Source organism: Pelodiscus sinensis, chromosome 32 (genome assembly GCF_052426305.1).
Source record: "Pelodiscus sinensis isolate ZL-2025 chromosome 32, ASM5242630v1, whole genome shotgun sequence".
Taxonomy (NCBI): Eukaryota; Metazoa; Chordata; order Testudines; family Trionychidae; genus Pelodiscus; species Pelodiscus sinensis.
The window spans coordinates 10373675-10400937 of NC_143083.1; the positions used below are offsets into that span (position 1 = coordinate 10373675).

Here is a 27263-nt window from a genome sequence, read left to right on the forward strand (position 1 = left end):
GCAGTTCAGTGGCTGCCCAAGGCATTTGCCTACAGCTGCAATAGCTGCTGCACCGGCTGTTCTCAGGCCTGCTCCAACCCTGTTCCTGCCTTGCCTCACTCCAAGCAACCTGTCCTGACCCTTGGTTCTAGTTCCTAATGTGTCACTTCAGCTCTGATCCGTGCTCTGGCATCTGGCTTCTGCCTCCGGCTCTGACCCTGGACTGTAAGTGCTGACTACTGATTCCTGTCCTAACCACTAGACTTGAATCCTGCTCCATCCACTAGGCACGACTGCCACATCCCAGTTGCTCACACCCACCAGGGCTAATGCCCACCAGGCTAGTTGCAGAAGCATCCACTGTGCTTGCCTCAAAGTTGCAATTCTCCTGACATGTCATTGGCTCCCTAGGGGCTTGGTGAACTGGACAGTTGATAGAATTATCGTAGCTACAAATGCAGTGGCTGGAAAACTTTAGGACAAATAACCGGTCATCCTTCTTTCAAACAAACAAACCTATTTTTCAAGTTCAGGACAAAGATCCCCTTTCCCCCACAACTGAAAAACTATTTTTTTAAATATGTGACTTTAAGATGTGTAAAAGCCCAGACTGACATTCCCAACGCATGTAATCACGTAGACTCCTCTTAATCCGATTTAGTCCCCGCTGAACCAGGGGCTAACTCCAGGTCAGCTTCCCCCTCCCCTCACAGACACTTGAGGCAAGGGCTCCCCAGTGTCTGTATGGGGGGGAACATGCCCTTGGGTGGGGGTGCTCTACACCCAGGGCTGCAAGCTGGACAAGTTTTCTGCTGTCACTTTGTTCTCCTGTAATAACCAGCATTCTTCGGGGAAAACCATCATAGATTGCCTCTGTAATTCATTTTTGCTGAGTCAATACCCCAACTTCCCTCCCACCACCAATTTCCTGAGCTCCTGCGTTTTACCTTTGTCAGTCTGTTCTTCAGTAATAATCCACTGAAAAGTTCAAAGAAATCTTGGATGATCTTTAATTCTAACCCTCCAGGGCCAGGATGCTACTGGGCAAAATGGCTGCTTCTACGGATGGTCAAATCTCAATGGGTTACAAAGTTTCCTTCACTTCCGATAAAGCATCCAGCAGTTTAGCACCTGAGCCCTTCTGAACCCTTTCAGTCTGCAACCAATGAAAATCTAAGAAGAACAAGCTCTCTCAGAACTGCAAAACAACTCCCAGATTTTTGATGCGTCGGGACTGCGGCTGGAATAGCTTCTCTCTCGCTTCTCCCATTTCAAGTTTCAACTAGTGAAGACGGGCATGAAAAATTCCTCAATATTTGGCAAAGCTCAGTGAAGGGGAAAGCGTGTGGAGGGCGGGGGGAGTCTGAAACGAAGGCTCCAATCAGTTCTTTGTCTGTGCTCGTGCGCCCCCCTCTAGCAGCTTCTCACATGAATAGAAGTCATTGGATCCCTTTCCAGGTTCTGCCCATATTTGCAGTGCCATGTGATGCTATTTTTGTTCCCAACTAAAGAATAAAAGAGAAGCCAGGCTGTCCATATTCTCCCCAGTCTCCCAGCCCCTGTAATCCCAAGAACCGCCTGTTACAGCGAGACAGACCCTCAGGAACCAGGGGCTGTGATGATGTCACAGTGGCTATTAGAATATAAACATAATTGCCACTTGAGAACTCAGGGAGTTCTTCTGGGGGCTCCCCGCTGATTCCTTATGTGCCCCTTGCGAACATAAACCAGCTCCCCAGTAGTGATCCTCTGACCTGTAAAGCCTGGACCACGTTTGGCTCTGCATCTCTGCAGGAGGACAGGCCATTACAAGTATTGTTACAAGGTTTCTATGTAGCCACAGTGAGAATCAAATCACTGATCTAGCCCCAGTTATTGGTTTCGCATTAGCTAAGAATCAGGGGAGTTTCTAGGCCCTCTCTGCCTTTCAATGGAACATACTCAGGCCTGATTCCTGGATCCCAATAAACACTGGAAAGCCAGCCCTTCACAAGAAACAGGGACATATCACGGAAACAACCAGCACCTGCAAAATACCAATTCTAGGAAGCTGCCTATCGTCTCAGTCCTTAACCCTTCACATGCCAAGCATACAACAAAGGCAGATACAAATCTGAAGACAGATGCTAATGAAACACACAGTGTCTCGGGCAATGTTTAGAAACGTGAGACAGGTGCGGCGCCAGCTTTCTGCCTCAAAGTGTGGAGGAGGAACAGTTACTAATCTAAACGTGATCCTCTGCCCGCTCCTATGCTAGTCCAGGGTGGGGCAGTGGGCCACAAAGCCAGGATCTCTCAGTCTTGTTTCTCTAATGGGGGTGAAAGGGGGTCACAAAGAATATCCAACTCTCTAGGCAAGGAAAGGGTTAAGTCATTTTCTCTTTAGCTTGGGTTTAAAGGGACAGGGCAGGAAGGCTGCATGGGGAGGGAGGGAAGGAGAGTTTGCTTCTGTGTTGCTCTTCCTCCATCCCCCACTTCTGAGAGGTTTGATTTCCAGCCTTGACCTTTTCAGAGGCTCAGTCTGAACCCTGCTCCTTGGCGTCACATGATTGTCTCGCTGCGGTGCTTGTGAGCCTCGTTTGCCTGGTAGATAAGGTGGTAGGGCTTCTCGTTCTCCTCAATCACCGAATTCCCAAGCTCGCAGTCTTGTGCCTCCAGCTCATGCCGGGACAGGTGCTCCACTATCCCAGCTCCCAGGGAGTCCCCCAGCACGTTGGTGGTGGTTCTCAGACGATCCCTGGAAAAAGGCAGAGGAGAGTGACCATGAAACTTGGAGGGAAATGCCTTTTGGGGACCAAGGCAGGCTGAAAAACATCAGGGGGCAGGCCTAGTGCTTTGCACCAAGGACAAACATGTCTCTGACTTGGGACACCTGAAGTTCAGTTTGGCTCAGAGACGTGATTTTTAAATAGTTTCTTCAGAGGCGTAGCGAGAGTGTTATGCACCTGGGGACAAAGGCCCAATTTGTGCCCCCCCTCCGCCACTGCTGCACAGCTGAGCCCGACCTTGGGAGGAGGGCGGGGGAGCTTGTACCGCATCTTCCCCCACCCCCTCCAGTTTGGGGCCGGGCCCCCACACGCACTAACCTGCCGGCGGAGATGGTTGAAGGTCGGGCTGGGGGCATAGAGGTGGGGAGGAGGATCCAGCCAGCGGCAGCAGGCAGAGGAGCAGGCAAGCCGAGGGATGACAGGGGGAATGGAGAGGGCTAAATTGGCGCCCCCCTAGCGTAGCGCCCAGGAGCAACTCCCCCCTCTTCCCCGCTACGCCACTGGGTTTCTTTTCACTCAATTACCCTGCTCCTTCCTTTGACTTACATCGGTAGAACTCCCCTCACTTCAAAAGAGGCACTCTCAGTTTACGACTGGCGTGAGAGGGAAATCAGGCTCTCTGTTGTAACCAGTCGGACACGACCCCCCCCCCCCCCTCTACTGGCGTCCAGCTGACTGGACATACTCCTCTGCTTTCCCCTTTCCCCTTGACCCTACCTCTCTTAGGGTATGTCTACACTACCCTCCTAATTCGAAATAGGAGGGTAATGTAGTCATACCGCAATTGCAAATGAAGCCCGGGATTTGAATTTCCCGGGCTTCATTTGCATAAAGCCGGCCGGCACCATTTTTAAATGCCGGCAGTTCGAACCCCGTGCCGCGCGGCTACACGCGGCACGGAGTAGCTAGTTCGGATTAGGCTTCTAATCCGAACTAGCTGTACTCCTCGTGGAAGTACAATCCGAACTAGCTACTCCGTGCCGCGTGTAGCCGCGCGGCACGGGGTTCGAACTGCCGGCATTTAAAAATGGCGCCGGCCGGCTTTATGCAAATGAAGCCCGGGAAATTCAAATCCCGGGCTTCATTTTCAATTGCGGTATGACTACATTATCCTCCTATTTCGAATTAGGAGGGTAGTGTAGACATATCCTTAGTTACAATTTATGTTAAGCTCTGTATCATGCCTTTGATATGTTAACCCATATTATTTACATTAGGTCCTTTTAGTATGTCATGTAATCCAATTTATGGTAGGTTTCTGGTTACTTAAGGCCTCTGTCGACAAAGAGCGTCTAGACTACATCCAGTTCTGTCGACAAAGCAAGCCGCTTTGTCGACATGACAGTGTAGATGCAATAACGCCTTCTGTTGACAGAACTCTGTCCACAAAAGGCGTTATTCCTCGTAGAATGAGGTTTACTGCCGTCGACAAAACTGCCGAGTTCTGTCGACATTACGTCGACAGAACTTGGCGGTAGTGTAGATGCAGGTATAGTTTTGTCGACAAAAGTCCACTTTTGTCGACAAAACCCTGTAGTCTAGACACACCCTAGGAAGGGGTGCAGGGTCTGGGAGGGAGCTGTGACCTGGGGTGGGAGGGTGCAAAGGGTTTGGGTGATGACCTGGGGCAGGAGGGGGTGGTGAACTGAGGAAGGGAGCTGGGGGGTGGGAGGGGCCAGAGGCAGGCTATGGCCAGAAGGCTCTTACCTAGGCGGCTTCCAGCCAACAGTCTTGCAGGAACCTGAAGCAGGCTCCCTACTTGCTGCAGCCCCACGCTGCTCAAAATTCCTGGCTTCTTTCTGCGGCTCTCTGCTCTGGGGGGAAGGCGAGGCTCCACATGCTGCCCCTGCCTCCCATCTAGCCAATGGGAACTGAGAGATTTTTCTGGAGGGCGGGTACAGCCCATGAAGCCTCCTCCTTTCCTAGGAGCCTGGAGCAGAGAGCCACAGGGAGCAGCCAGCTGCTTAAAGCAGCATGGGGCTGCTCTGTGTCTAACGGTCACAGTAGGGAGGCCCGCGGGCTGGATCAGGTGGCCTGCAGGCTGGATCCAATGGCTTGGTGGCCAACCTGTGAGCCTTATCTTGCCCACTCCTGCTCTAGAGCCTTCACTGAGCTTCCTAGAATGGAAGCTGAGTACAGAAGACACTGGCACACCCTTGAATGGGGAACTTACAGAAACCAGTCCACCGCGATGATGAGCGTGATATCCTCGGTCGGCAGCCCCACTGACGTCAGCACGATCATCATGGTCACCAGGCCCGCCTGGGGGATGCCCGCCGCGCCAATGCTGGCTGCAGTGGCAGTGATGCTGGGAAGGAAGGGGGGCAGGAAAGCAGAGTTAGCAGTAGGAAAAAGAAAGGCGTGGGCCATGCCCTGACTCAGTGGCAGGTCTGCATTGAATCAGTACCCCTGCCTGCCGCCCTCAGCCCAGCAAGCTCACAGCCTTTGGTGTCAACGGAGCAGGCTCAAGCCCCAAACTTGGTTCCACGGTTACTTTTATTTTCTGTTTGAATTGCATAAAAAAAACCCCTACATTCAGACATTAAGGTTGGAAAGGGATACGCTGAAAAGGCAGGAAATGCCAGATCTTGGGCGGCCCATTCAACCTTAGCTCTGCCCCTTTGTGTCTAGGCATCATGAGGCATTCTTCAATTACATAGCCCAGGGATGTTAAATATCGGTTAACTGAATAGTCAAGTAACCTCATGAATTCTTATCGGTTGCTCAACTATTCTATAGTCCCCGGGGGTGGGGCCGGCAGCCAGTGCACTCCGACCCCACTCCCAAAGAGCCCCTTGCCACTCTGCACTGCTGCCTCCGATACAAAGGCAGCAGTGCAGGGGGCCAGGTGGGAGCTGGTCTGCGAGGGGAGATGATTTAAAAGCCAGCTCCCTTCATAGACTAGCTGCCTGTTGCCCCGCACTGCTGCCTCTAATACAGAGGCAGCAGTGCGGGGTGGCAGCAGCACGTATCCAGGCGTGGTCTGAGTTCCCAGACTCGGCACGAGCCAGGACTGAGCCAGGCTGCCTGCCTGTCTAGCTCCTAATACATTTTAAATGCAGAGCCGCAGCAGGACTGAGCCAAGCCTGCTAAAAAAAAATGTACTGGGAGGGGGAATATGTGTAGTCTATAGCATTAACCAATAAGCTTTTGCTTTTTTTTTTTTTTTTTTTAAGGAAAAAAAAAAAAGAGTGCGACCCCTTTAAATGTTGCTCCCCACCCCCGGAAGACAGCCTTGGGGGATTGTGCACCGCTGGACTACACTATTACATCCCTAACAGCCATATGCGAGGTCTTCCCCAGGACCGCACCTCATCCAGTGCCAGAGATGGATGATGCCTCAGGGACGGAGGCACCTGGGTCACTATTCCTCACACAGCATGTAGCCTCTGCCTCATTTACTGCCGCCATCCAAGCCCTGCACTGTCTGTCTGCTGAGGACAGAATGGGGAAAAGGGCAAGGTGGGTGTGATCTCTGTGGTGGAGATTCTCTGTCACTTGAGTTAGCAGGTGTCCAGCTTAACTGGAGTATCATGTCCAGTTCTGGGTATCACCTTTCAGGAAAGATGTGGACAAATTGGAGAGGGTCCAGAGAAGAATAACAAAAATGATGAAAGGTCTAGGAAACATGAGCTATGAGGGAAGACTGGAGGAACTGGGCTTGTTTAGTTTAGAAAACAGAAGACCGAGGGGGGACATGACAGCAGCTTTCAAGTACCTAAAAGGGTGTTTGTTACAAGGAGGAGGGAGAAAAACTGTTCTCCTTGACCTCTGGTGATAGAACAAGAAGCAAGGGGCTTAAATTGCAGCAAGGGAGGTTTAGGCTGAACATTAGGAAAAGCTTTCTGCCTGTCAGGGTGCTTAAACATTGAAATAAATTGCCTGGGGAGGTTGTGGAATCTCCATCACTGGAGACATTTAAGAGCAGGTTAGATAGACATCTCTCAGGGATGATCTAGATGGTGCCTGGTCCTGCTGTGAGGACAGGGGACTGGACTTGACCTCTTGAGGTCCCTTCCAGTTCTATGATTCTCCAACAGTAGTTGGTTCAGGGAAAGATCTTCCCACCCTACTTTGTCCATCAACTAGCCAGGGACCAGTATGGCTCCACCACCGCTCAAACATTCTTTCTGCAGGTCACTGTCAGGGAGCCCTGGAAATCAGTCCCACCCCCCCAGCCGCTGCCACTTGGCTCTCAGAAGGACTCATTCTGCTCACCCCAAGGAGAACCTTCCTGTACCCCAGTCTGAGAAGCCCAGCCTGACCTCCGGCCTGGAGCAGAACTCCCCGCCAGCACATGGCTGGCACAAATGGGGCCCCCTCTGGACTGAATTTGTCATTTCCCCGCTTTTCTCAATCCCTTTCCCAAGCAAAACAGGCACCAGATCCCTTTGGAGCCAGGCCTTCAAGCCCTCCCAGTCCCCTCAAGGCCGGACTCCCTCTCCATAGCACAGGTTTTCGGGCCCACCTACCTGATTGTGATGATTTGCCCGAAATCGAGCTCATAGTTGTTGACTTGTGCGATGAAGATGGCCGCCAGGGCCTCGTACAGAGCCGTGCCGTCCATGTTAATGGTTGCACCCACGGGCAGAACGAACCGGGTGATGCGCCGGTCCACCCCGATGTTCCCTTCCAAGCACCGGAATGTAATGGGGAGCGTGGCTGAGCTGGAAGGAAACCCCAAACACTATGAAAGAGGCCAGCCTCTGTACAAGAGCATTTCTCCTCAGCACAAGGCCCAGAGGGCTCTGAGACTAGACAGGTGAGTGGGGCAGAGATGAGCGCCATGAGCATCGGGGTGAGCACAACAGAGTGTGTATGAGTGTGAGCTCGCGCCAGTGGGTGTGTCTAGACTACAGGGTTTTGTCGACAAAAGTGGACTTTTGTCAACAAAACTATACCTGCGTCTACACTGCTGCTGAGTTCTGTTGACATAACATGGACAGAACTCAGCAGTTTTGTCGACGGCTGTAAACCTCATCCTAGGAGGAATAACGCCTTTTGTGGACAGAGTTCTGTCGACAGAAGGTGTTATTGCATCTACACTGTCCTTTATGTCTACACTGCCATGTCGACAAAGCGGCTTGCTTTGTCGACAGAACTGGATGTAGTTTGGACGCTCTTTGTCGACAGCTTTGTCCACAGTATCTGTCGACAAAACTTCTGTTGACAAAAGCCTGTAGTCTAGACCTACCCAGGGTGTTCATACGTGACTGTGTGAGGAGGTATGAAAGAGTGCATGAGCACAGCGTGGGAAGGCATAGAATCATAGAATCATAGAATAATAGGACTGGAAGGGACCTCGAGAGGTCATCGAGTCCAGCCCCCCGCCCTCAAGGCAGGATCAAGCTCCGTCTACACCATCCCTGACAGATGTCTATCTAACCTGTTCTTAAATATCTCCAGAGAGGGAGATTCCACCACCTCCCTTGGCAATTTATTCCAATATTTGACCACCCTGACAGTTAGGAATTTTTTCCTAATGTCCAATCTAAACCTCCCCTGCTGCACTTTAAGCCTATTACTCCTTGTCCTGTCCTCAGAAACCAAGAGGAACAAATTTTCTCCTTCCTCCTTGTGACACCCTTTTAGATATTTGAAAACCGCTATCATGTCCCCCCTTAATCTTCTTTTTTCCAAACTAAACAAGCCCAGTTCATGAAGCCTGGCTTCATAGGTCATGTTCTCTAAACCTTTAATCATTCTTGTCGCTCTTCTCTGTACCCTTTCCAATTTCTCCACATCTTTCTTGAAATGTGGCACCCAGAACTGGACACAGTACTCCAGCTGAGGCCTAACTAGTGCAGAGTAGAGTGGCAGAATGACTTCACGAGTTTTGCTTACAACACACCTGTTGATACAACCTAGAATCATATTTGCTTTTTTTGCAACAGCATCACACTGTTGGCTCATATTCAACTTGTGGTCCACTATGACCCCTAGATCCCTTTCCGCCATGCTCCTTCCTAGACAGTCGCTTCCCATCTTGTATGTATGGAACTGATTGTTCCTTCCTAAGTGGAGCACTTTGCATTTCTCTTTATTAAACCTCATCCTGTTTACCTCTGACCATTTCTCTAACTTGCTAAGGTCATTTTGAATTATGTCCCTATCCTCCAAAGAAGTTGCAACCCCACCCAGTTTGGTATCATCTGCAAACTTAATAAGCGTACTCTCTATCCCAATATCTACATCATTGATGAAGATATTGAACAGTACGGGTCCCAAAACAGACCCTTGAGGAACTCCACTTGTTATCCCTTTCCAGCAGGATTTAGAACCATTAACAACAACTCTCTGACTACGGTTATCCAGCCAATTATGCACCCACCTTATCGTGGCCCTATCTAAGTTATATTTGCCTAGTTTATCAATAAGAATATCATGCGAGACCGTATCAAATGCCTTACTAAAGTCTAGGTATATGACATCCACCGCTTCTCCCTTATCCACAAGGCTCGTTATCTTATCAAAGAAAGCTATCAGATTAGTTTGGCATGACTTGTTCTTCACAAACCCATGCTGGCTATTCCCTATCACTTTCTTACCTTCCAAGTGTTTGCATATGATTTCCTTAATTACCTGCTCCATTATCTTCCCTGGGACAGACGTTAAACTGACCGGTCTGTAGTTTCCTGGGTTGTTCTTATTCCCCTTTTTATAGATGGGCACAATATTTGCCCTTTTCCAGTCTTCTGGAATCTCCCCTGTCTGCCATGATTTTTCAAAGATCATAGCTAAAGGCTCAGATACCTCCTCTATCAGCTCCTTGAGTATCCTGGGATGCATTTCATCAGGACCTGGTGACTTGCTGACATCTAACTTTCCTACGTGATTTTTAACTTGTTCTTTGTGTATCCTATCTTCTAAACTTACCCTCTCTCTGCTTGTATTCACTACGTTAGGCACACCTCCAGACTTCTCGGTGAAGACCGAAACAAAGAAGTCATTGAGCATCTCCGCCATTTCCAAGTTCCCTGTTACTGCTTCTCCCTCCTCACTAAGCAGTGGGCCTACCCTGTCCTTGGTCTTCCTCTTGCTTTTAATGTATTTATAAAAGGTCTTCTTGTTTCCCTTTATGCCTGTAGCTAGTTTGATCTCATTTTGTGCCTTTGCCTTTCTAATCTTGCCCCTGCATTCCCGTGTTGCTTGCCTATATTCCTCCTTTGTTAGTTGTCCTAGTTTCCATTTTTTATATGACTCCTTTTTTATTTTGAGATCGTGCAAGATCTCCTTGTTAAGCCAAGCTGGTCTTTTGCCATATTTTCTATCTTTCCTACACAGCGGAATTGTTTGCTTTTGGGCCCTTAACAACGTCCCTTTGAAATACTTCCAACTCTCCTCAGTTGTTTTTCCCTTCAGTCTTGCTTCCCATGGGACCTTACCTACAAGTTCTCTGAGCTTATCAAAATCTGCCTTCCTGAAATCCATAACCTCAATTGTGCTGGTCTCCCTTCTACCTTTCCTTAAGATCATGAACTCTATTATTTCGTGATCACTGTCCCCTATACTGTCTTCCACTTTCAAGTTCTCAACTAGTTCCTCCCTATTTGTTAAAACCAAATCCAGAACAGCTTCTCCTCTGGTAGCTTTTTCAACCTTCTGAAACAGAAAGTTGTCTCCAATACAGTCCAGAAACTTATTGGATAGCCTGTGCCTCGCTGTGTTAGTTTCCCAACATATGTCTGGATAGTTGAAGTCCCCCATCACCACCAAATCTTGGGCTTTGGATAGTTTTGTTAATTGTTTAAAAAAGGCCTCATCCACCTCTTCCACCTGGCTAGGTGGCCTGTAGTAGACTCCTAGCATGATATCACCCTCGTTTTTTACCCCTTTTAGCTTAACCCAGAGACTCTCTACACAGCTATCTCCTACATTCATCTCCACTTCAGTCCAAGTGTGTACATTTTTAATATACAAGGCAACCTCTCCTCCCTTTTTTCCCTGTCTGTCCTTCCTGAGCAAGCCGTACCCTTCCATACCAACACTCCAATCATGAGTCCCATCCCACCAGGTTTCTGTAATACCAATGATTTCATAGTTGTATTTATTGGTTAGCAATTCCAGTTCTTCCTGCTTATTACCCATACTTCTCGCATTTGTATATAGGCATCTAAGATACTGATTTGATCTTGCCTCCCTGTTGTGCCCTGACCCTCCTTTCTCCTTCCCATTATAGGCCGTAGTCCCCCCCATTTCCAACCCATCTCCCAGTCCCGCACATGCAGCACTTACCTGTGGGCTTTGTTCACCTGCCCCCAACAAACCTAGTTTAAAGCCCATGTGACAGCATGCTTGAGGGCCCATGTGTGAGTGTGTGTACATGCCTGTGGGACAGCACGTGTGAAAACATGTCAGGGTGCGACTGTGTGGGTTCGTGTGTGAGCGAGGGTATGCATGTGAGCGCACGTGGTGCTTCTGTGAATTCATGTGTGAGCAAGGGAAAGAGAACACAGGGGCGTGGGTGTGTGAGAGCATGTGTGTTCACGTGAGTGTGTAAATGCACGAGAGCTTGTGTTGGAGAGTATGCGTATGACAGCAGGGGTGTGTGAGGGCAGAGACGTAGGAGCAGAGGGTGTGTGTGTGTGTGTGTGTGTGTGTGTGTGTGTGTGTGTGTGTGTGTGTGTGTGTGTGTGAGAGAGAGAGAGAGAGAGTGAGAGAGTGAGTACATTTGTGGGGGGTGGCAGGCTCCCCCAGGCCAGGCCAGTGGTATGAGTTTGGGCCCTGAGCTCAGGTGCGCCATCCAGGGCTGGTGGCGGAGTCCCCACCACTCTCCTTCCCAGCCAGGTATGTAAGGCCCCTTGGATGGCTGGTACAACTAACCCTCGCAGATGGAAGCATCCTGCCCTCATGATCGCAGCCCCAGGTCTAGGGCTGCCGATGGGGGTGTGGGGCGGAATTGAACAGGGGCCCAGCATTTCAAAGGGGCCCAGAGCTCTTGGCCTCCGATGCGGCTACCGCAGCAGCTATGGTGGCCAGAGCACCAGGCCCCTTTGAATTACCAGGGGACCATCGCTCCGCATGGCTCCGATAGCTATGAGGGGAGGGCCCAGCACCACGCTCCAAGAGATGCTAAGGACTGACTGTCCTTGGCCCCGCCCCTTCCACCCGAGGCTCCACCCCTTCTTCAAATCATAGCATTAGAAGAGACCCCAGGAGGTCATTGAGTTCAACCACCCGGCCCAAAGCAGGACCAACCCCCCCCCCCACACACACACACCTTGCCCCTGGGCTTGTGTGGCTGTTGGCCGTGGTGCCCAAGCCACAGCCCAAGGAAGGCCATGGGACTTTGCTGGGCTCAGGGCTGGATTGCAGGGCAAGGAGCCGGGACTCCCACACCGAGGCCTAGTGGTGGTAAGAGACCAGCACCCCACTGAGACTCAAGGGAACTGGAGCATGAGGCCCATGATGTCTCATTAGCTCCCCAGCCCGCTCCCACGGCTGCCATGCCCCGCCCAGGGCAGCCGGGCGTACCTGGAGGAGGTGCCCAGCGCAGTGATGAGGGCCTGCAGAAGGCCTCCGATGAACACCCACGGGTTCTTGTGGGTGACGATGAAGTACAGCAGTGGCAGGACACACAGCGAGTGGATGAGCAGCCCCACAATGACGGTGAGCGTGTACATCCCCAGCTGGCCTCCCATCACGGCGAGGTCGTCCATCTCCAGGATCTTGCCGGCGATTAAGAACAGGATCCCGACGGGCGCGTACCTGGCACAGGACACAGGGACAGGGGCTTAGAACTGGCTTCGGAATGCCCCCGGCGCTCCCCTTCGCTGGACAAAGTCACACGAGCCCGGGACATCCGACGACACCGGCCACTCGTGGGGTCACCTGATGCGACTACGGCTGCGCCTTCCTGGAAGGGGCTTCAAATGATCCAGCAAGGTCTGTTTGTCGGCCAGTGGCCTCAGTTCCCATGTGACTACACAGGGAGGAGCCCGGAGTGAGGTTCTCCCTCAACTGAAATCCACCCTCTGTGTGGGCACTAATTTCAGCAGCGTGGGCTCCCCCTCTTTGTCCCCAGCCAGGCCTACTAGGGCCTGGGCCCGCCCCCCTGAGGGCAGCAGGAGCTCAGGTGAGGCCCTGGCAAAAGAACTGAGCAAGCACTGGCTGCACAGACATTTGTATGTAAACGCTGCTTGAAAGATCCATGGGACCCAGCGGTGCCAGTGGGGCTATAGACGCTGCACACGGGGCCGAGCAGAGGCAAGAGGAGGCGCTGGTCAGGAAACATTTTGTCTGAACTCTCTTTGCCTCAGCCCTTACATCCTCTTCCTGCTTTGAGGCCTGCTGCTCCATAAAATAACAACAGAGCACATGTTCAACAGATTAAAAAATGGCTAAAGAGCAATCTCAAAGAGTAGCTGTCAGCGGGGATTCATGACATGGGGATGTTTCTAGAGGGGTTCCACAGGTACTTGGCCCAACACCATTCAACACTAACTGAAGCGCCTGGAAGAGTGGTGCGGGGAAAGCTGTGTGTGTTCCACACCTGCAGCGGCTAAGTGACCCCACCTTCCCCCCACTCCAGCTCTCTGGTCCTCCAAGGATACTTCAAGCAGCATCAAGACAAGCATGTCCTGACCTCCCTGACAGAGCCAATACACACTTGGGAGTAACAATCTCATCCAGGCTTCTCCCCCCCAGCACTAAGGAGCAAACCGAGGCCCATACCCATTCGTCTCCCCTGTGCGTGTCACCTTTCAAACGCCCCCCATCTCTCCTGAGAACCTTACCCCACCCACCCTGCTCCTCACCAGATGATAATGGCCACCAGCCTCATGATGGCTTCGTTGAGGCTGTTGAAGAACTCCTGCAAGGCCCGGCCCTTCTGCTTCATGCTGCCAACTACCAGGCCAAAGCACACAGAGAAAACCACCAGGCCCAGTGCGTTCACCCCATTGGCCGAGCCGGGGATGGGAATGGTTTCCTCAAAGCTCAGCACTTCCTGAAGGCTTCCAAGACTGCCTGTGACGTTCTCCGGGGTATCAGTGACGTTCTCGGGACCGGAAGCCTGCCAGTTGGCCAGGGTCCCTGCTGTGACGTTGCTGCTGCGGAGGATGGTTCTGGTGAAGACCCGGGTGCCGTACTGGGTCTTGTACTGAAACGATATACAATTATCTGCTGTCTCCAGGTCCCTTCCAGTTCTACTGTTCTATGATTCACAGCTGCTGAGAAGCATCAAAAGCCAGAGCTAGAAAGAGGCAAAGACACCTGAACCCCCAGGCTGACAATTGTTTGGGCCTGTCTAATTCCCTGGCTCAGTGCACGGATTCAGATGTCTAGAATCTAGACCGTAAAGCTAGAAGGGACCCTGAGATCATTGTCTAGCACAGGCCCTTACATTCACCCAGTTTCCCCTGTGTTAAGCCCAAAAACTTGGATTTACCCAACATAGACTTTCCAGAAAGCATCTTCTCTGGATATGAAAACCTCAAAAAGGAGAATCCACCCCCTCCAGATAGTTGCTCAAACTTTAAGTCTCTCACGGTCAGGCATTTTCTCTGGACCTGAAATGATTGGTGTGGGGGGGTTTTCTGCACCCTCTTAATTTTTAAAACATCCTTTTTTAAAATGCGGGGACCTGGAAGGCTGCGTCCTGTTCTGGGGCTGTCTCCCCACTTCTGGGAACACAGGTAGAAACATCCCCCTGCTTCTATCGACTGCACCCCTCTTTATCCATCCAAGAGTTGCATTAGTCTTCCCTGTCACAGCATCGCACCAGGTTGCGTTCTGTTGCTTGCCCACTTAGATTCCTAAGTGCTTGTCTGAGTCACTGAGAAAAAATACCCAACAACAAAAAAACACCACCACCATCTTGCCTCCCTGCACCAGGCCAGACAGCTCCCCTGTGGAACCCCGTAAGCACGAGGGTTTCCAGGCTGCCTCCGTATTGATCTGGACAGCCTGGGATTTTCGCCTCCTGACCGGGGGGGGGGAGATCAGACATTTTAGGTGTCAGTATTTTCTGATTTTTTTTTTTTTTTTTTTTTTAACCAGACAGGAGGAGAAAATACCGGATACCTGGCAACCCTACCCCTACCTCACAGGCAGCACAGGGCTGGCATACAAGGCCCCACACTGCCCCCAGCAGGCCAAGTGCAGGAGGGATAGTAGCCAGAGAAGTCTGTACTCTAGCAAGTCCGGGCTGCCGACCAATCCATAGATACGGCTGCCTGAGAGCTGCTCTAATTTATATTGGTGGCTGCAGTGGTCACTGGAGCAGTGCATTCTGGGAGGTGCAAAGATGGCTTCACGCCATCCCCTGGGCTGCATCTCCAAGGGGGGAAGGGAGCAGTTCAGAGAGCAGCCTCTTCTGCAGAGGCCTAAAATACAACACAGAGCATTGGGCAGAAAGGAGCAGGCCAAGGGAACTGGTGTCCCTACCTGTTTGAAGCAGGCTTCCACGAGGTTCGGCGGGAACATGTTCCTGCAGCAGATAAAACAGGAGAAGGTTACGCTGCCCTCTGGCTGAGAGCCAGGCCAGCAGGCCCACAGCCTGATGCTTGTGGTTAAGCGCTGGCTCGAGTCAAGTTTCGTGAAAGCTCAATGCCAAGAGCACTGAGTCTCCTTTCAGGTTATTCAGCAGCTTTCCAGACACCTCCCAGTGAAAGATTGCCCTCCCCTCTTGGCTTGATACAGGTAAACGTGGCCATGCTCCCAGGGGGCAGCATGTGGCCTTGGGAGACTGGTCTATGAGAGTGAGGTTTTATGCATCCCAGTAAGAGAAAGAAAAGACCTATTAGACCATCCCCTTCATCTCCCTGCAGCCAGAGCAGGATTGTTCCTCAAGGCCTGTTCTCTGGCACAGTCCAATTTTAAGTGCTCCGAGCCAAGCAGCTTCCTGCAAGAGGCATTCCCCTGCCTGTTACATCTCACTGTCCTGCTCCAGTGTTCAGTCCAAATGGTGCCTCTCTCCCATATCCATCACTCCTCCAGGGCTATGAGTGCTTGCAAGCTCCAGGCTTCTCGCCCTCTTCCCCAGCAGGCAGCCAGAGCTCCGGGCAATTTAAAAAGTCCCATTCATTTTGAATAGGGGCGGGAGGGGGGAGAAAAAAAGAAAGTTGGCACAGAACGTCATTTCAACTTTTTTAAAAGCAAAAATTCTGGGTTCCTCCTGCTCCATGGAAAAGGTCCGAATTGTGAGTTTTTGTACCAATGGGGAATACGCTTTTCAAAAATGTTGGAATTTCCTGCAGAATGGGAATTTGGAGTTCTGACCATCTCACTCGAACTCCTGTCCATTTCATCCCTGCCCATCTGGGAGCAGGGTGTACAGAGCTAACGGCAAAATTCCAGGTGCACCACCACAAAGCTATCGAGAAAGGCACTAGGATTTCCCAGCAGAGACACCATGCCCCTAGATGTAATAGCATCAAAATGCCCTGGGCTTTCCACAGCCATGTCTTAGTGCAAATTCATGTCTAATTCACTGTCTGCCTTGAGCCCTCTTACCTGGTTTCTTGAGAGGCCTGCACCTTGGATAGCCATTCAGCTCTCACTAGGGCAGAGTGAGTGTGAAGTGGGTGTAAATTACTACCACATCTGAATAGCAGGACTTTAGACCTACTAAAAATTGTTCTGCTGAACTTCTGAGGCTAGGGTAAGAAGCAAGGGGCTTTAATTGAAGCAAGGAAAGTTTAGGTTGGCCATTAAGAAAAACTTCCTAACTCTCAGGGGCTGTGTCTACACTGCACCCCTTTTCCGGAAAAGGGATGCAGATTAGACACTTTGGAATAGCAAAATCCGTGGGGGATTTAAATATCCCCCGCGGTATTTGCATTAACATGGCTGCCGCTTTTTTCCGGCTTGGGGATAAGCCGGAGAAAAGTGGCAGTCTAAATGTGATTCTCCGGAAAATAAACCCTTTTCCGGAGGATCTTTTATTCCTACTTTCAAGTAGGGTTCAAGTAGGAAAAGGGTTTATTTTCCAGAGAATCACGTCTAGACTGCTGGTATATTTAAATCCCCCGCGGATTTTGCTATTCCAAAGTGTCTAATCTGCATCCCTTTTCCGGAAAAGGGGTGCAGTGTAGACACAGCCAGGGTGTTTAAGCACTGGAATAAATTGCCTAGGGAAGTTGTAGAATCCCCATCATTGGAGATAGTTAAGAGCAGGTTAGACCTGTCAGGGATGGTCTAGATCAGGGGTGTCCAAACTTTTTTCAAAGAGGGCCAGATTTGATGAAGTGAACATGCGTGAGGGCCGACCGTTTTGCCTGACATTCTTTGAACCATTAAAATTAAATGCAAATTAACTATTTTATGCAAAGTTTATTGCAAACGGCATACTTTTCATTTCGTCACATGGATGACAAATCTAAACAGGTGTTAAATCACTCTGCCTTTCATATCTGAAGGCCAGATGGAAAAAAAAATCCAGGAAGCTGAAATATATGTCAGGAACATTGTAAAGTACATTACATATTATTGGTAATAAAGGTTGTCTGTCAACTTTTAAGTTCAAAAAATATGAACAGGAACATAACACCAAGTATACATGTTGTGTCCAAATATATTTATAACTGATTTAGACCAACTGACTAACTGAGATTTTACAATGTATTCATCTCAATACATATGGATTCATTGGGGGCCATAAAAGATAGATATTGCCAAATTACCTCTGGGGCCGTATTAAACCGGAACACGGGCCGCAATTGGCCCGCGGGCCGGACTTTGGACATGCCTGGTCTAGATGATACAGTAATTATTCATTTAACATGTTTTTGCAATAGCACGATTTTTGGGGGGGGAACGTTTTTTGAATAACACAACCATCCCCGAAATAACACAAACACAATCAAGTGGCGCATTACTTTGTGCGGCGGCGATATAAGTTGGTGAAAACAGTGGTAATACGCATGAGCGGATGAATACATGTGGTCACAATGCTCCTCCACTCACTCACGTGTTTATCTTCGTGTTTTAACAAACTGCGGCAACTTGTGTTGCTAGATATCTTGTGCTGATGTTGACGACCCAGCCCTAACAAAAAAATTGACTTCGCTACCACCACCTGAAATGCAACCCCCACCTTTTCCATCATTTTTAATGGGAAAATTGACCCCACATAGCACATTTTTGCTGAGCATGAACATTTTCAGAAATGCATCTATCATGTGAAATGAGGAATTACTGTACTTAGTGTTACTGAGAGTGCAGGGGACTGGAATAAATGACTTGCAGATCCCTTTGAATCCTATGATTCCACCTTGCACAAGGTGCTGGGCGGGGGAGAGTAAGAACTAGTTCTTCTCAGCAGCTTATGCTTCCCAGGTGTCCCTGTGTCTCTGGGAGGGAAAAGGACTGTCTCAGACTGATGAACTGAAGAAAAACCCTGGTCATCAGAAGAAGTAGGCTGTGCCCATGAAAGCTTGTGATACCATCTACATGTTTTGTTAGTCTATAAAGTGCTACCAGACCATTTATTGTTTTTTAAGTTTATCCTGTGCAGACTAACTTGGCTGCCCCCTGAAGCTTCCATTAAAATTACTGGGAAGTTGGGAACCCTGCCATGGTTCCAACGCTGACATTCAGGAAAGGCATTTTGAATTTGCCATACAGGTTGAACCTCTGGTCGGGCCACCTCCATGGTCCAGCATGATTTCAGTGGTCAAGTTTCCTGTGGTCCCATAAAGTTTGTTTCATAGACTCTAGAACACTAGAGTGTGTTCTAGAAGGCTGAGTGTGTTCTAGAAGGCTAAACGTGTAAATCACGAATTCTTAAATAACCAGTGTAATTAATGCACACAAGGGTCGCCTGATTACAGGGGCACGTTCTTACTGCACACGAACCAAGTTCGCTCACCTGACCAGGTCCATGAAGGCATCCGTTGTCTGCACCTGCTCTATCTTGCCCTCCCGGTGCAGTTTGTCCTTGGACCCTTTGCCCGGATGGATGATGATCACCATGAGGATGCCGATGAAGACCGCGATGATGGTGGTCACCATGTAGTAGACTACGGCCCGCATCCCCATCTTCCCAGAGGCTTTGCCATCCAGCGAGGCCATGCCTGGGCAGGCGCATACAGCACAAGGTTAGAGCTCTTAAACTGGGGAGGGGGGAGCTGAAGGAAGGTGCAAAGGAATGTGGGATGCAGGAAGCAGACTTTGGGGGCTCTACGGGGATGGGGGATGAGGACGAAGGCTGTGGGAGCACAGAGGAATACTGCCGGAAGCCGGAAGTAGTTGACTGTGGAGATGTGCGGGGGGAGAGGGGAAGGCAGATTCTGAGAAGCAGGGAGATATGGGGATACGACACAGAGTTTGGGGTGTAGAGAATATGGGGATACGACAGAGTTTGGGGTGTAGGGAGATGTTGGGATGGGAGGCAGGCTTTGGGAGTGAAGGGAGACATGGGGGAGACGGGTATTGGGGTACAGGGAAATGTGGGGGATAGAAGGCAGGGTTTGGGGTACAGGAAGATGGGGAGCCTGGAAGGGGCTGGAAAGGCTGCTGGGTTAGTAACAGGAAAGTGAGCCCCCCTAAGCAGCCCCTCAACAACCCATAGTTTGCCCAGTTATCTCAGATGCACTGTGGCCCTGCACTGCTCTCACACATTTTGGGGGTGGGCACTTCTTCCACAAAGCACCTGAAGGCAAATTAATACCCCCAGCCTTGCCTCCCCCCCCCCCCCCCCCCCCGTGTATCTTTAAGGCCTGGATCATGGTACAAGAGTACCAGGGCCATCATGCTTCCTCTTCACCCTTCCCAGCAAGGCATGAGACCTCCTGCTTCCCTGACCTCCACCCCAAGGCAGCCAGGGAATAGGCGAGCCAGTCCCGCTGGCCACAGCCCCAGCCTGGACATGGTCAGTGGGGGCCTACAGCAAGAGCTGGGTCAGTGGCTAGCAGCACCTTGGCAGGGTGCTGCCATGGCTGGGGGCGGAGGGGGGGAGGGGATGCAGACAGCTGCATGTGCTAGGAAGGTTCCTCACCCGTGACCAAGCTGGAGACAATGAGGGGAAGAACCAGCATCTGCAGCATCCGCATCAGCAGCTCTCCCGGGAAGGAGAAATACTTGATCTGGCGATAGGTCATCTTGTAGGGACGGAGGGCAAAGCCCAAAATGACCCCTGAGAAACAAGGGACAAGGAGGGTTTGCTCCAGCCATACCTCCAAATCCTACCTAGAGCAACGGCGCCTATAGTGTGGGGCCTGGATCCTACCCCACTGTCTTGCCCGTGCATGCCGACCCACCCAACCCTGCTGCTCACCCACACACTGCACCGAAGCCCCGTGGCAGGCACAGGGCCCTTCCTTGCTGCCCCAGGGCTGCCAACTTTGGTTGGACCTATTCCGGGACTAAGGTGACACCACATGACCTAGTTTTTAATGGTAGATTGAGCTCTGATTCCTGGAGACCCCGGATCATAGGGCAGGGCGGGCGTCCCTGTGCTGCCCCTGCCCTCGCAGACACGCAACGTGCACGGACCTACGACAGGCCCTCCCCTGCTCACGGCTGCCCCCTCCCCTGTGTAGGAGGCCAGGAGCAGGCTACTCATCCTCCCTCCTGCGCCCACCCCCCATCGTGCACACAGAGCTTAGGATCTTCCCCCACCCGGCTACACCCCCCCCACCCAGTGCAATGCACAAAAAGGTCATTTGGTCCTTAGTGTCACGAGCGCTGAGCGCCCTCTGGAGACGTGGCAACGCAACCGTGTCCCTCAGCACGATGGGCCCTGCATCCTGGTTGTGCTGGGGTGCCCAACCCAAGGAGCCTTCCCCAGGAGAGTTCAGAATAAATAACAGGCTCCCCCTTCAGCCCAATTTCCTCCATTATTCCCTCCCCCCTCATCCCCGGTGGCAGCCTGTTTCCTCAGCGGTGCTGCCTGTCAGCATGGGGGTGCACCTTCTGACAGCAGGCCCCGGGGCCGTGCTATGGCAACAGGAGGCACCTCCCTCTCCCCGTCCTCTAGCTTGTGGGCAGGCACAGCTCATCCTCTGGGGCCGGTGCTGGGAGCGCCGAGCCACCGGGACGGGGGTCAGATTCTGGGGAGCCACCCCATCTAAATTGAAGGCTGAGGTGAGACGCTGACTGAGGAGAGGGTGAACCTGTGCACACAGGGTTAAACACAGCCTCTCGAGAGGCCTCAGGAAGAAGGCCTGGGCCAGGCCTGGACAATGGCTCTTTCCCAGCAATAAGGATTCCTGGGACCCTCCCTGGGCAACAGTACCCACATCACGAGGGAGCAGGAGCCAGCCCTCAGCAAGGGGGAAACAGCCCTGCTCCAAACTCCCCCACTGCACGCCTGGATTGTGTGTCCAGCCATGCAGCTCACCCATCCAAGCACTTCAAAGGCTAGACAGGGCCGTCTAACCGCCAGCATTACAGTGGCTGAGCTGGAGCCAAGTCTTTTAGAAAAAGATGTTCAGTCTTGAGTCAAGGAATGCAAGTGGCTGGCCTACGGTGAGTTACCAGACCTCTCCCTGCCTCAGTTTCCTCTTTGGACAATGGGGATACATAGAAGAGAAGGGTTCGGGTTCCCGTCTGAGCTGGCTGTTACAAGCTGAAACCTGGCTGCTTGGCCTTGCACCTGCGATGCGAACTTCACCCTCACCTTCCGAGGGACAGCAAAGCCCACTTAGCAGAGAGGAGGCATAGAGCAGCACAGCTGGTAAAGCTGCACATTTCCCCAGCAAAATGATCAGTGCCCACAAAAGGCCTTCTTTGCAGGAACAGCTGGATCGAACAGAGCATTTTTGGCCTCTACATAACAACATCGAGCGGGAGGGGTGTGTGTGTGGGGGGGATCTTTTTGGGATCGGGAGTGGCGGACTCAGAAAAATCAGCCAGGGGCTGCACACAAGTGAGAAGTGTGTGGGGGGGGGGAAGAGCCCACAAATACTCACTGACATGGCCCCCGCCTGAGGAGACAGACCCCTCCCACACACCGTGTGGCCCAGATTGGTAGATTTTGGGTGCTCCAGTCCTACTTGGGGAAGCATCGGGTGGGGGGGGGGGAGGCTGAAGCGTCATTGTGGGAAGGATGGAATGCTGGGAGGGGGATCCCTGAGCTTCAAGGGCTGGATCCAGGCAAGCTGGGGGCTGCATCTAGCTCCCAAGCCCTAGGCTCCCCACCCCGGGGCAGAGAATCACGCCTGCCCAACGTGCGCACCCCTGCAAACATGCCTAGTGCAGAGCTGGCGGAGAACACCAGCTCTGGGAGGCAAAGCCTGGCTTTCCCTTCCAGGTGGGCCCTGATTCCTCACGGGTCTGTAGAGGCTTTCGCAATGTAACTGGTAATGGAGGCATTGAGAGATGAAGGGACATGCCCAAGGGCACAGAGTGTGCTTGTGGCAGAACCCTGATTTCCCCACCCCTCCTCCCAGCACGCTTCCTTAATCCTCCTTTGTGCACAGCCCCGCCCTGCAAGCCCCAGGCTCCCTACCCAGCAGCACAGCCGTGATGGTGAAGAGCACAAAGGCATTTCTCCGGAGGAACCCCTTGACGCTGTCTTTGGTGATGCTGTACATCTGCTTCTTGGCCCGGGCCGCCCGCACCTGCAGGGCCAGTCGGAAGCGCTGCAGGCGGCTGTTGGAGCTGAACCGCTTGGTTGACCCCTGCTTCAGGAAGAGGCTGTTCACGTGGCCCTGCTGCTCACTCATCATCAGATCGAGCCCCCGGTCCTGGAGACACGGCCCGTGGGAACCTAGCAGGGGAGACGCAGAGCGGAGAAAGAGAAGGCAGCCTGTCCTCGCCCGAGCCCACTGGTTTGCAAGCTTTTTTTCTCACAACCCACTTAAAGAAAATTGTTGAGCCGCGACCCAACATAACGTGACTAGTGTGTGGGCTCCGGGGTGGGGCTGAGGATGGAAGCTTTGGGGCATAGGGAGGGGCGTTGGCTTTGTGGGGGGACCGGGCTGGGGCAGGAGGGGCTTACCATGAGCAGATCCCAGTCAGCGGTGCAGCAGCTTCTGCCTCTCCTAGCACCGCAGACCAGGCTGCCCCAGAAGCAGCCGGCAGCCGGTCCCCAGCCAATGGGAGTGCAAAGCTAGCGCTCACGGTAGAGGCAGTGCGCGGCGACCTGCGCGCTCCCCCTCCTAACCTAGGAGCCAGGCCTGTTGTCAGCTGCTTCTGGGGTGCAGCGCAGCCCGCGGTGCCAAGACAGGCAGGGAGCTGCCTTAGCCCCTCCCACTGATCCCCCTGCAGCAACGAGAGCCAGCACCTGACGTTCTACCCCCCCCAGTCCTGGGTCGCAACCCGTAGTTTGAAAGCCACCGCCCTAACCTCGACAGCGGCCCTCCAGAGAGACTTGCTCAGGCTGCTCGGGAAGCCGGCCTGGAAAGCCCCAGGCCTAATCAGAAACAGGCTGTTGCCCTTCGGGGGCTGCCAGGGGGTAGTTTCAAAGCGACAGTGCTATCATTTCTCCCAAGCAGCGGAAGGGCAGCCCCTCGGAGGGGAACGCAGGCCCGGGCATGGATGGGCCTGGAGTGCCATTCTCCCTGGTTTGCAAGAGAATTTGCAGGCTGAACAGCAAGGAGAGTTCTCCTTCTCCATCCAGATGACACTGTTCTTAAACGTACCATCCAATGGCTCCAGGGAAGCCCCAGCCAAACTTCCCAAGCACAGTTCCACAGAAAGAAAAACAGCCCCTGTTATTTTCATGGACACAGAGGAAAGCAGCAACAGAGCTGGTCTTAGGGTCTGGGAGGGAGTTGTGACAAGGGGCAGGAGTGCAGGAGATGGTAGAGGGTTTGGGTTGTGACCTGGGGAGGAATTTTCCCCAGGTTTGTTTTTTTTTCTGACAAAATTTTGTCTGGTATTTTTTTTGAAACCATGTGGCAACCCTACGGGCGAGCCAGGCGGTCACTCAGGGCCACCAATTGGTTAAGACCGGCACTGAGCAGCAAAACCCCTCGGTGGCTGTCACAGAGTGGGGAAGCTGTGGGGTTTTTTCCTCTGGGAGCTGTACATTTTCCTTCCATTGCACAGCTTTAAAGGAGCACGTCAGAACCATCTTCATTGCTTCTTCCTAGGGTGACAACGTTGCCCCAAAGGGACATGCCACAAGGCCGGCCCATGGCCCCCAGCCCCCCTACATATGGTGCTGGTCCGAGCCCTCCCTGCCTCCTGGGTGGAGCCGGCCTGAAGTCCCCTACTCCCAGCACACAGGGCCAACCCAACTCTGAGCCACCCTGAAGCTTACCAGGAGCAACTTGTGTGTGGTGGGGGATGGGAGGGGGGCGGGGGGATGAAGGGTCACATGGGGAAAAGGGCAAGGGGCCAGCAGCTGACATGCAGAGCTGGCCAGGAGGACTAGCGAGGGGCCTGGGACCCTCAGGCAGGTTCCCTGCCTGCTGCACCCCCCACACGGCTCAAAGCGGCCATCTGCTGGGGCCAGCGTGTCTCTCTGTGTGGCATGCCCCATGGGGAGGAGGGTCTCCACATGCTGCCCCCACTTCCCGCACAATCTCGCAGCTCCCGCTGGCTGGTTTTAAGCCAATGAGAGCTGCCTAGGCTGTGCTTGCGGGCATGTGCAGCACACAAAGTCCCTTCCCCCGTGGCACGTGCAGCGCAGAGACGCAGCTGGGCGCCCGCAGCTGGGCGCTTTGAGCAGTGTGTGTGGGGGGGGGGGGGGTGCCGCAGGCAAGGAGTCAGCCTGATGGTTCCCCTGGCTTGATGGTTGGGAGCTGCCTACAGTCAGTGCCTCCCAGCAGAGCCTGGCACCCCACTCTTTCCCTCCCCGCAAACTCTCTGCCCTAAGTCACAACCAAACTCTGGTCGCAATCCCCTGGTCATAACCCCCTCCCAGACCCTGCAGCCCCTCTTACACTCCTTCCCCAGGTCACAACTCTCTCCTCAACTCTGCACCCTCTGCTACACTTCTTCCCCAGGTCACAACTCCTCCCAGGTCCTGCACCCCCTCCCACACGCCTTCCACAGGTCACAACTCCCTCCTCTACCCTGCACCCCCTGCTACATTCCTTCCCAGGTCACAACTCCTCCCAGGCCCTACACGCCTTCCCCAGGTCACAAACTCCCCCCATACCCCACACCCTTTCCTGCACCCCAATCCCCTGCCCCGAGCTCCCTTCTGCAGCCCACCTCCATCTCAGATCCCACACTTCCTCCTTTAACATAGAAGAGTGCAACCCCTTGACCAGTTCTGACCCCACAAACATTATTGCCCAGCCCTGCTCTAGACTGAGGCTGACCTGGACTTTTCCTGCAATTGCAGCTCTTGGCAGCTGTGGGCTGGGGCTGGGTTCAGGCCTATGCGCAGGAACGGAGAGCAGGGGACTTATTTCTCCTGTGCGCTCTGTGACACCCTTGCTGGACCCAGGCCACATGGACGAGGAAGCGACCTGATTCAAATGCAGCAGGGATAAGAGCTGGACCTCTGAGGACAAGGGGTAGTGAATGGAGTGGACTGAGGCCAGGAGTTTGTGAGAAGGGTAGAGTGGACCTGGAGGCTGCTGGAGAGGGAGAGAAAACTTAGCCTGGGAGGTGAGGGGAGACTGGGATTGGCTGGAGAAGAGGACTGGGACTAGGATCCAGTGCATGGCTACTCAACACGCAGCCGATGGGCCACATGCGGCCCGGGGCCCGTTTGTTTGTGGTGCACAGTGGGGTTTGGGTTTACACAGGGCTCAACATGCGGCCTGCAGGTGGGATCCTTTGAATATGGCCTCCTCTGGGAACATGCTCCACAACGGCAAGTCAATAGAATGGTCTTCTGTTGATAATTCCTGGACTGTCAATGCTTATTAAAAGTACTGTCATATGGAAATCGGGTAAACATTGCATTTGATTAACATCAGCAGAAATGACTTAAATGGGGCCTGTGTGTTGTGTTGTCTTGCCTTAATCTTCGTATTCCTGCCCGTCAGTGTGAAATAAGCTCTTTGCTATATATTTGCATTTAAGTTGCGGCCCTCGGCATGGGCTGTGAGGATCAATGTAGCCCCCGGGACTGCCAAAGTGGGTGGTGGAAGCACCCTGCTGTAGTGGGTGGTGGAAGCAAACAGAGGGAAGGGAGACGGATCTGATGAGGAATCAGAACTGGGACCAGCTGAGCAAAGAGACAGGGGCACAGAATGGCGGGAGGGACGAAGCTGAGACTGGCTAGGGAGCGTGGGACTCGGAGTCAGTGGGGATGGGAAATATGGCAAGATGGGAAGTGACTTCAGGCCAGGAGACGGAAAGAGGCAGGTCAGAGGAGGCAGAAACTGGGACAGGAAGGACACTGGGACTGGGATGAGAAGCCTGAGGAGTGGAAAGTGGTGACTAGAATGGGACGGAGACAAGCAGCAAGGGTGGGGGGCAGCATTCGGACGTGGAAAGGGACCCTCAGGGGTTTTTATTCTAAAATGATGTTCTGATGAGAAATTTAGTGAGATTTAAAAATAAATAAATAAAACAAAACACCCAAAACAACAATAAATAGTTTCCTTGCACTGGGCCTGTATTGAAATTGTTTTGGTTTTGGCCACAAACCCTCCCCACAAAAAAATCACTCTTTTGCCCATCTCTACTGCTACCGATCTCCACTGATGTTTAAAAATGACACTTTTCTGTTTGTTTTGCATATTTCTTTTCCTCTGAGCTCCAGGCAGTGCCTGCAACTAGTACCAGAAATGACACAATAGTGGGAGACAAACTGTTCTTGCACTATTTCTGACTAGAGAGGAAGCATCACGAATCTCGTTACGAAATTTCTAGTAGGATTCTGCAGAACAGAGATTTGGATCAATTGCTGAACTGAGCTTCTGAAGTAGCTGCAGTTTGTCCCTGACCAGGTATTTACAGCAGTGGTTTTTCAAGCTCTTTTGTTAAGTGGACAACTTCATATTACCCCTTCCCACTGGCAAATGATCAAATGTGCTTTCTCACATGATCATTCTAACAGCCACCAAGGAAAGGGCCGTGGGTCAGATTTGAGACTGGTTGGCCTAGGGGGATGCTAGTGGACGACAGCCTTGTGACATGGAGCAAAGGGAAATTTGGGGTGAATGGAGAGGCCTATTTATACTACCAAATTGTATCCAGATAGGCAATGAGAAGACCCTCCCCACCTCACCTGAAATTGGATGCACTGGAACAAGGAACTTTGGGGGAGTCGTCATGTTCACAATCGTGACTTCAGGACAAGGATATTGCTCTCGATCTGGCTCTGAGCCCTCTCTACGGGGAGGGAGGGGGAGGAGAGAGCAAGCTAGAATTTGATATCTACCAATTTCAAAAAATGGTGGTTCCATTTTTGTAATGCCCCCTGCTGGAGAGGTTTTGAAGGTGCCAGGTGCAGAGAGAGACTGTGGTTCTGCCTTGCTCCTGGCTGAACTCCTATTTGCATTACAGGCAGGGCCGGACAGAGGCATGGGCGAGCCAGGCAGCTGCCCAGGGCACCAACCGATGGGGGGCGCCTGATGGCAGCTGTAAGGGGCTCAAGGCGTCCCTTACAGCTGCCATCAGGTACCGTGCGCCCAGCTCCCGCGGTGCCGGCCAGCAGTGCCCTTCCCCCCACGGCCGCGGGGCCCTGCACGACCCGGCACGTGCGCCATCAGCACTGGC

General features: G+C 52.4%; 1 protein-coding gene across 2 annotated transcripts in view; it reads right to left on the bottom strand.

The window, feature by feature from the left end:
- Positions 1–926: 926 nt before the first annotated feature.
- The window catches only part of LOC102456648 (excitatory amino acid transporter 1-like), a 52438-nt gene continuing 26101 nt past the window's right edge, over positions 927–27263 (bottom strand). For both annotated transcript variants that reach the window (XM_075902979.2, XM_075902980.2), the window contains exons 4-12: positions 22141–22401; positions 19687–19824; positions 18559–18763; positions 15135–15177; positions 13505–13848; positions 12222–12455; positions 7220–7414; positions 4921–5055; positions 927–2716 (exon numbers count right to left, since the gene is read on the bottom strand). In XM_075902979.2, coding sequence (XP_075759094.1) covers positions 2521–2716; positions 4921–5055; positions 7220–7414; positions 12222–12455; positions 13505–13848; positions 15135–15177; positions 18559–18763; positions 19687–19824; positions 22141–22360 — 1710 coding nt within the window. In that variant the 5' untranslated portion in view covers positions 22361–22401 and the 3' untranslated portion in view covers positions 927–2520. The remainder of the gene's footprint in view (positions 2717–4920; positions 5056–7219; positions 7415–12221; positions 12456–13504; positions 13849–15134; positions 15178–18558; positions 18764–19686; positions 19825–22140; positions 22402–27263) is intronic.